General features: G+C 41.0%; 1 protein-coding gene across 1 annotated transcript; it reads left to right on the top strand.

The window, feature by feature from the left end:
* The first annotated feature begins 20 nt into the window (after positions 1–20).
* HSPA13 (heat shock protein family A (Hsp70) member 13) lies at positions 21–5,131 on the top strand. The gene is made up of 5 exons (XM_082220752.1): positions 21–178; positions 2,061–2,401; positions 2,959–3,172; positions 3,514–3,681; positions 4,458–5,131. Exons 1-5 carry the CDS (start codon positions 154–156, stop codon positions 5,123–5,125), a joined length of 1,416 nt encoding a protein of 471 aa, XP_082076878.1. The 5' UTR covers positions 21–153; the 3' UTR covers positions 5,126–5,131.
* The last annotated feature ends 4,367 nt before the right edge of the window (positions 5,132–9,498 follow it).

The raw sequence follows: 9,498 nt of genomic DNA, 5'->3' as shown, positions 1-9,498 counted from the left end.
CAGCATGCGCCGCGCCGCGCGAGGTTCCCCCCCCTCCAAGCGGCGAAGGTACAGTCATCACACGGGTAAGCGGCCCAGGAAGCCGGCGAGTGTCACGCATAACAACAGGCGGAGCCTTATAGGACCGGGCCAGGGCAGCGAGAAGTTTCGAAAATGGCCGGGGAGATGACGGTGCTGGGTGAGTGAAAGCGGGTCGGTGGTTGTGTCAGCCTCTGCGCCTCGTTAAGACCCCCCCTAAATTCTCGCCTGCCTGTCTGCCTCCCGCTGCTTTTTTTGGGGGGGGCGGGACCTCGGCCTAGATCCGCCGCTGAAACCCAGGGCTCTACGCCGGAATACTCGAAGCTAAAATGAAAGCTTTTGAGTACACGCAGGGCATTGGAGGTGTCTGAAGGGAGCCTCCAGTTCCAGAGGCAGTCTACCTGTGCGTTTGAATGCCAGCCGCGGGGAGGGACGTCGCCTTCATGCGCTGCTTTTAGGGTGGCTTGAGGCAAAAGAGGACAGAACTCCCCTCCCCCACTAAATCGCTGTGTAGGAAAGGGAATGCTGCACAACTACTGAAAGTGCAGGAGATCTGTGTTCTTCTGTCTCTGGTTACACGTGTCGGGTTGGACTAGATGACCCTCGAGTCCCTCCCAACTCTACAATTCTATGAATCGTGGAGGCATCTGGTGGGACCCTTTGGGCTCAAGACGCTGGACCAGATGAGTTATTTGTCTGACCCAGTAGGACAGTTCTGCTGATTTTTAGGCTTTTGTATTGTGGTATATACTGGCCCGGACACTGAGGTCCAGTTCCGAGAGCCTTCTGGCGGTTCCCTCGCTGCAAGAAGTGAGGTTACAGGGAACCAGGCAGAGGGCCTTCTCGGTAGTGGCGCCTGCCCTGTGGAACGCCCTCCCACCAGATGTCAAGGCAATAAACAACTATTTTACTTTTAAAAGACAACTGAAGGCGGCCCTGTTTAGGGAAGTTTTTAATGCCTGACGCTGTATTGTTTTTAATATTCGGTTGGAAGCCACCCAGAGTGGCTGGGGAAACCCAGCCAGATGGGTGGGGTATAAATAATAAATTATGATGAGGGGGAGGGGTGGAGCTGCTGCCAACCAGGAAAAAAAGTGATCACCTCAGGCGTCTGATCTTTGGTATCATGAAAAGTTACAAATGGTTTTGCATGTATATAGTATCTTCGCTGCCCAGGAGGGGGAGAGGCACTTGTGGGATTTTCTGCTTCCGGTACCAAAATAATTTGACCAGTGTCACTGCTATTCATTTGCTGCTTTGCCTCCGGATGGTCCTGGACTTAGGGGATGAGAGTGTTAAAGCACTTCCTTTGCAGACTTCAGTATCTGTAATTTTGCTTCTGGGAAACTGATCAGTGATATGTAGAGTCACAGTAAGAGGGGTGTTTAGTGAAGCAGTTGAAGAAGGAGAGGATGAAAGTTATTGGTTTTCTCTAGGAGGGTGCCTTTCATTGTTTTTCTAGTTTGGAGTTTGTTACACAGGCAATGTGTTTGCCATCTGCCAATACTGGAAAAAGGCTTGATGGACCTGTTTCAAAGAACTGGCAGTGCCCATGACTCATCAGAAAGATTTTATTTGAGTGGATAGCACAGTGAAAATGCCAACAGTGTGAGGCAGCTGTGAAAAAGACACTATGTGCTAGGATTATTAGAAAAGGAATTAAAAATAAAACTGGCAGTATCAAAATGTTCTGATTCAAATCCATAATGCACCCCTTTTGGAATATTATGTACAGTTCAAAAATGATATTATAGAGCTAGAGTAGACGCAGCTAAAATGACCATGGAGTGTATTAAAATCTAAATGGTTTGGGGGTCTTTAGCTTTTTTAAAAAATATAATTTATGAATGACACAATAGCTGTTCTAAAAATTGTACCTGCTGTGTATGATCTAGTTGAGATTCCTGCATTGCAGGGGGTTGGCCTAGATGACCCTCAGGATCCCTTCCAACTCTATGATTCTATGGGAAAAAATGGATAGTCTTGTTAACTTCTTCTGGCATTAATTTTCTGACTTTTAATTTTTCTTTCTTTCCTTTCAGGTTCTGCTATTTTGACACTTTTATTAGCTGGATACCTGGCCCAACAGTATTTACCTATGCCCACACCAAAAGTAATAGGGGTTGACCTTGGCACCACATATTGCTCAGTTGGCGTTTTCCTTCCTGGCACAGGGCAGGTGAAAGTGATTCCTGATGAAAGTGGGCACAACAGCATTCCAAGCATAGTGTCATTCACAGAGGGAGATATTTATGTGGGATATGATGGGCTAGAGCTGGCAGATTCAAACCCACAGAACACTGTGTATGACGCTAAGCGATTTATAGGGAAGCTCTTCACGCCAAAAGAATTGATAAGTGAGAGCCGCAGATACCCATTTAAGGTGAGCTTAATGTTTTGTTTGCCAGCTGACTGCCAATGAGTGTTTGATGCCCACAATTCTCACTGCTGTGTAACAAGTTAGAAGACGTGAGATGATTCATTTGTTCTAGGAATAGGTGAAGCTGAGGCCTTGTGGTTAGAAGTGCTTCGTACAAAGACGAGTATGTTTTATATTTTGTGCTGCTGGGAACTGCTTAAATTTACACCACTCTTAAATATTAATTAAATCATGTGATTTCAGGTAATGTCTAGTTCAGACAAATCCTTTTAAAAAAATAAAGCCTCTATGATGAATTCTGGCATGTTTCTGTGGTTCCTATACATATGGAGTTTTAATTTTGTTTTAGAGTATACTTTTTTGCTGTGTGAGCCACCCAAAGAACTGTCATGAGGTGGCTATATAAATATAAGGAATAAATAAGGAATTTTACTTCTTAGCAGCACACTCTTATGCATGTTCACTCAGAATTGAGTGAGTAATTCTGTGTACAGGCGGGTCCACTCACTCATATGTACGTGATAGCAGCTTAAAGATTCTGCTTTTCTCTTGTTTCTCAGATTATTAATAACAAGGGAGCTGCTGAATTTTCTATTGCAACCAATGAGACTTATAATGTAACACCAGAATATATTGGTTCTCAACTCCTTTTGAAATTGAAGAGGATGTCGGAGGACTACCTTGGAATGCCTGTTTCCAGAGCAGTTATTTCAGTGCCAGCAGAGTTTGATGAAAGACAACGAAACTACACTATTAAAGCAGCAAGACTTGCAGGTGATTCACATTTCCCCTTGTATTCTTGCTAAACTCAGTTTATTTTCATAATGCCATACTTGGAGCATATATAATAGTAGGTCAACATTGACTTGTCTTTTGCTTTGACTTGTGCAGCGTTAGAAATTGTGAATGAAATTGCTCCAGAATGACAAGCAGGGTTGGAAACAAATACACAACCATTTGTTGTCTGAAGGAGAGTTAGGCACAAGTCTACAAGCATTAATAATTTTATACTTAAATTTCTACTCAGTCGCCATATTTGTTTTAGAATCATTATTTTACTAGATGGAATAGGAGGCAAAAATATAAATATTGATAACTTATTTTATCTTTTGAAGGACTGGAAATCTTGCGGGTAATTAATGAACCCACTGCAGCAGCCATGGCATATGGTCTCCACAAGGTTGATGTTTCTAATGTTCTGGTCGTAGACTTGGGTGGAGGAACGTTGGATGTTTCTCTGCTGAACAAGCAAGGAGGGATGTTTCTGACCCGAGCCATGGCAGGTAAAAAAGAGTCTTTAATGCTAGGGTTTGAGTCACTAAAATAATTTTACTTGGCAGGTCTAATACGGCAAGCTGTAGGTTGGTTCTACATCTTTCCTCCCTGCTTGTATACCATTGGATACACTCATGCTTCTCACTGGTAGCTGAATATGTGAACTGACTTCATTGAAAAATGCTGTAGTTAAGATTACATGGAAAGATGTAGAAGTCCTGTCCGAGGTGCTGCATTTGTGATGGCCTGCCCATGCATGCAAATTAACACTTGATGTTGCAATAAACGGGTCATGAATGAATGCCTTGGGTCCTGTACTGGAAGAAAGGAGGGATATAAAGAAAATAAATAAATCTGTGAGTCTTCCCTGTGATGAGGTGGACATAGAGGTCAGAGATGCGAGTTATTGGCCTTAATTTTTGTGTGTCCCATTTATTCCTAATATATTTTCTGGACAGTGAGCATGATTTTTTTTTGTGGAACTTGCTTCCAAATAAACCTATACTTGTGACTAGCTTAAGCCAGGTTTTGATGCACCAAGCTCAGTACAGCCAACCAGCTGTCTGTGGCAGCTTCTCAAGGGCTCAGTGAAACCACCTGTTTTATGAGATAGCTCATTCAGTGGAGCAAGAGACTCTTAATTTTGGAGTCATGGGGTCATGTAGGGGGTTGGACTAGATGACCCTCATGGTCTCTTCCAACTCCTCAGTTCTATGCTTCTAAGCTATGCATATCATTGTCTTCAATTGCTGTGAGTTGTCTGTATGTCGGCTTTGTATTTTAGGTAACAACAAACTTGGAGGACAGGACTTCAATCAGCGACTGATGCAATACCTATATGATGAGATGCATCACACATATGGCTCTCTGCCTTCTAAAAAGGAAGAGATACATAGACTCAGACAGGCTGTAGAAGCTGTCAAATTGAACTTGACAGTTCACAACTCTTCCACAATCAGAATTTCTCTTACTATGCCACAGCGGAAGGACCAACATGAACCCTTGAAGGAAGAGAACAAGGTATACAGCAAACATGAAAATGTCCCTTCAGAAATCGAAACAGGGATGAATGAGGACCTGAAGGGCAGTCTTAACGTCCCTTGGAAAAAAGTTATCTTTGAAACAGAAATTTCCCGGAAACTCTTTGAGACATTAAATGAAGACCTTTTTGAGAAGATTCTTGTTCCCATTAAGCAGGTATTGAAAGAAGGACATCTACACAAGACTGAAGTAGATGAGATTGTATTAGTTGGAGGCTCCACCCGAATTCCAAGAATACGTAAAGTTATTACAGAATTCTTTGGGAAGAAACCCAACACTTCTGTTGACCCAGATCTAGCTGTGGTAATAGGGGTGGCCATTCAGGCTGGAATTGTGGGGGGATCTTGGCCCCTCCAAGTTAGTGCTGTAGAAATTCCAAACAGGCATTTACGAAAGACAAATTTCATCTAAGCTTCAGTGTTCTTATCCCATTTTATTTTCTTCAGTTCCATAACTAAGCAGGGCTCTATATGTCCTAACCTAAATCCATTAGCATGTTGGACTGTTCAGTGTACATTAGTTCCTTCCCTGTGTCCCTTGTAAGGAATTAGATATATAAAGAAGAAAATCTATTGTTAATACTTGAGCTACAGGAAAACATGAGCTCATTTGTTAAGGAAAGCCAATGATCAGAAACATTGTTTCTGAAGCATGATTTTATTTTATTAATTTAATAATCAACAGAACCTCAAGACTTCTTTACTTGAAAATGGAATTAAACCATTCTTAAGTAATGAGGGAGATAGTGTTGGCATTGTTTCCTGGCACTTCCCAGGAATATGTATTGACTGTGAACTGGCCTGGCAGTAGCAGTATTAATGCAGATAGCACAGCTGAAGTTCATCTTAAATGGCATTTAAAAGCACTTTTCTTAATGTTGCATTGAAGCTTGAATGTGCTTTAGATAGTAGCACTTTACCAAGAGCTGTTCTGCAGATCCTACCAAAAATCTAATGCATTCCTTAACATTAGCCATGGGGAATCATCACTATTGGACACCTCTTAGTATTTCTAGTATAAGGTAGTAAGAGGCAAACATTATGGTTTCTATTTATGTGCTGAAGGAAGTTTGCAATTGTATGTGTTATCACTGGAAACTCCATGATCGTATGGTATGTTGTCTTTGTTCAAGCATAATTCTAAAACTATGGTTTAGTTTAGTGCTATGTGAATGAGGCTCTGGTTTGTGTGCTCCCACTTTCCTTGTCCTCAGGCAGTTGTGAGTAGGTTAGCAGCTTTCTTCCTTTTTTGGTTAACCAGTTTAGCTTTAAACTGTGGCTAGGCTTAACTATGGTTTACTGAAAGAAGCAAGCTTCATAAGCCACTATTTTGAAGCTGGCTTGTTGCAAGAATCCAAAATTAAGACTAGCCTCTTCAAATTTTACTTGAGGGAGTGCTTGCACCTGAGACTTATTCATGTAACACTAAACTCTAGTCTAATGTTGTGCCCCAAGCAAGGCTAGTGTAAAACTTGGATTTTTCGGTTTTGATCAGTTATTACTACTGAAAAATTCCATAATGCAGATAACTCTACCTTTGCTTTAGTTACAGTTTGTGCAAATCAGAGAACAGTCTTTTTAACCATTCCATAAAAAAAGTTGAAGTAGCAATTTCAGTCTATGTTTTTGTAGAAAGTATTGAAACTAAATATTCCAGGACTCTTGAAAACACTCCATTCTTGTTAATAAGAAAACTGGTATTTTCTGGCTGCTGATGTTAGTCAGCAGCATTGAAGTAAACATCTCATTGTTTACTTATTTTAGATTTAGATTTGCTTCTAAATTTGCAATTAATGACATAGGGATTAATGTTTAATCCTAATGTGTCAAAACGCTCACAGAGTGTGGCAACGTTAATGCAAACAATACTGAGTGTTTTTGGGGGTCTCACCCTCAAATATGTGCAAACGCGAGATACAATGGTCAGAAATTTTCCTAATTATGGTGGTTAAAATGTGCCATTATTGAGGAGGTAGTTAACAAACATTATATCTCATTGCCCAGGTTACTCTGCGTTTGTCTACATAGGCCCTTTGTCAAAGATCGTCATAATCGTGTGTAGAGCAAAATGTACTGTACAATGTGGCTCAAAGAACATTGCTGAAACCTAGGTCTGAGTGGTTGTTTTTTGTGGTGGTGGACAAAGGGCACGGAGAATGTTTTCAAGGAGCAGAACCAATTGTGTAAAGAGCAGGATGCTGTGTGTGAACTGCCCTGTAGTCTTTGTGTAGATACTGAAGATTATATTGCTATTGGTAGGACCACCAACTACTTGATCAGGATTCAATGAGCTGGACATCTAGTTCTAGGAACCTAAGGCTCTTCTGACTCCTAACCCATCCTGCAAAGCAAACTGCTTTTAAAATCTGGATTTTGAAAGTAGATTGTCATAAGTCATAGGTGTTCTGAATTCATGGTTATCAGCTGCTGAAAGAAGCAAATACAAAGAAATCCACTTGTGAGCCTCAGTAGCTCATGGGAACTCGGGCCCATTGTTTCTTACTTCGGATATAAAGAAGCAGACCAGTCTTTACTTTTAAAGAGACTTGAATTTTTTAGGTGTACAGCAACAAGAGGTGAACCAAATAAATTGAGAATGTGAATCAGAGATTGTTGATGGAATTGAAGAAAACGTCAAACTTATTCTCAGGCTGTCCTTACAGTATCGGTAGATAGAATACAGCATTTTATCAGCAGATGGCTATGTGAGAAATGAACTTCCTCTTGTACTATGGGAATTCTCCTTCCTCCTCTCCTCATATGGCCCTGGGGGAGAGGAAGGTGAAGTCCTGTTATGCGAAAGGAAATCCACTTGCACAATGTTGGAATGCAACCATAAATTGCATTTTTTCTCGTAATGAGAGGAATGTACATCTCACATTTTTTTCTAAACTTTCCAACACAAGGCCAACTCCTGTTGCCTTTAAAAAATGGTTATAGCCCTTCCATATATTAAAGGGGTTACCCTTCTTGCTTGGCTTGGCAAGAAGAGAAAGCTTTGCCTCACAGCTTTCTGTAATCCATTTTTATTGAAGTTTTATGTTGCCAAATGATGATTTTTACATGGCAAGGCAAAGTTACAAGTGAAAACCATACAAGTTTGGGTCAAATATAGGTAAAATTAAGCTTCATGGAAGTCAAACTGTTACAGACTTCCAGACGCTGATAAGTTGGGTATCTCATCGATCAGGATAGCTTCTAGAAGTTTCTAAAGAGCAGAAAGGCAGCCATCTCTGGTGGACCTAGCTCTAAAGAACTGTTTTAAAAGCAGCTTACTCAAGTGCTGTTAAGGCATGCCTCTGTTTATGGCAAATGAAGCAGACTTGAATTTCTTTCCCACCCATACTGATTTGATTATGCTGGAGCCAGCTTACTGGCATCCTTAACTGGGCCCCCTATGAGTTGCTTGCAGAACCCAATTAGTTTTAAGGTTTACTTGAAGATTTAGAGTTCTTTTGCAAAGAAGTAAATGTATTTTGGACTTTAGCTTATTATGGCAAACTTGTAAACCATAACATGGCCCCTATTTTTAGACAAATAATTATAGTAAAATATTTTTCTTACTGAAGCCATTGGCTTTAAAACACACACACACACACACTCAAATTGTTCTCACAGGTCAGGTTTCTATAAAAAAAATAGACATATGAGAAAAATAAGACTTGGACAGGCGTATTTCATCAGTTGGAATCCTGATGGGTTAGCTAAGTAACATTTGTATCAGCATCTTTTGCTGGAACTACAGTTTCTTTCACACTGTCACATAAAACAATCAAGCTGGGTTGCAGGCTACTGTGAAGCGGGATTTTCTGTGTGGAAAAAGGATAATTTTGTTTGGAGACTGCATTTACAAAATTGTCTTTTTGTATTATCAAAATAAAAGACCTTTTATACTGTCTGTTGTGCTTATTTTGAGACTGCCCTATTGAATGTAAATGAGGTCATGGCCATTAAACTAGGGTGTTTATAAGATGGAGGGGAATCTCGCTGCCACATAGCAGTTTAATAATGCTACTGCAGAAGTATGTCAAGGCTTGGAAGGATTTCCATAATCAACGCATGCACACAGTTTTCTGAAATATTAAGAGCATTTGCTCTGCAGCTTGAGGATTTTCTAGAGAGCATCCAGCCCACTTCAGACAACGGCAAGCCATGGTTTGTTCTGAGGCTGACAGTGTCTCTTCTCCTTGCCTTCTCAGAGTGAGAGAAAGAGAGAAGCTTATATTCACAGTTCAGAACAAATTGCAATTTCCCAGTTTCATTCCTACAGAATGGAAAACAGCAGCTTATTGCGAACGCTGGAACAGAAGCTTCTCATTTCTTAAGGCTAACTGTACCTTGGGGCAGTAACAAACCTTGGTTTATCGTTTAATTGAACTGGGCTATGGAAAATGAAGGGCTTGGTGTCACCGGCTAATGAATTTGCTAGATTTTATGGCGGGGAATGTCCAATTGTGCAGTTCTGTCCTACTTCACTTGCATTTTCTGGGACCTCACAGGTAATATTTTTGTTGGGAGTACTTTGAGTTTCGTAGTAGCGAGTTATCTGGCCATTAGGCAATACTGTCTACCCTGAACCATAATGACAAACTGGCAGGAAGAAAGTGAAACAGGGTATGTGTTTAGGAACTGAAACCAAAATATTGCTTCATTTCAGATTTTTATGCCATGCTTTTTCAAAATTGTAACAAGCCTCCGCGCCCCGCGCCCCCCCATACTTGGTGATGATCAGGACTATGTTCGCCCGCCTGCCTTCCTTTTCCCCAGTCAGATGTCCAGACTGCA

Source organism: Podarcis vaucheri (assembly GCF_965113315.1).
Source record: "Podarcis vaucheri genome assembly, chromosome: 4".
Taxonomy (NCBI): Eukaryota; Metazoa; Chordata; class Lepidosauria; order Squamata; family Lacertidae; genus Podarcis; species Podarcis vaucheri.
Note: the sequence above shows the minus strand (reverse complement) of the source record. Positions and strands in the feature narration are given on the sequence as shown.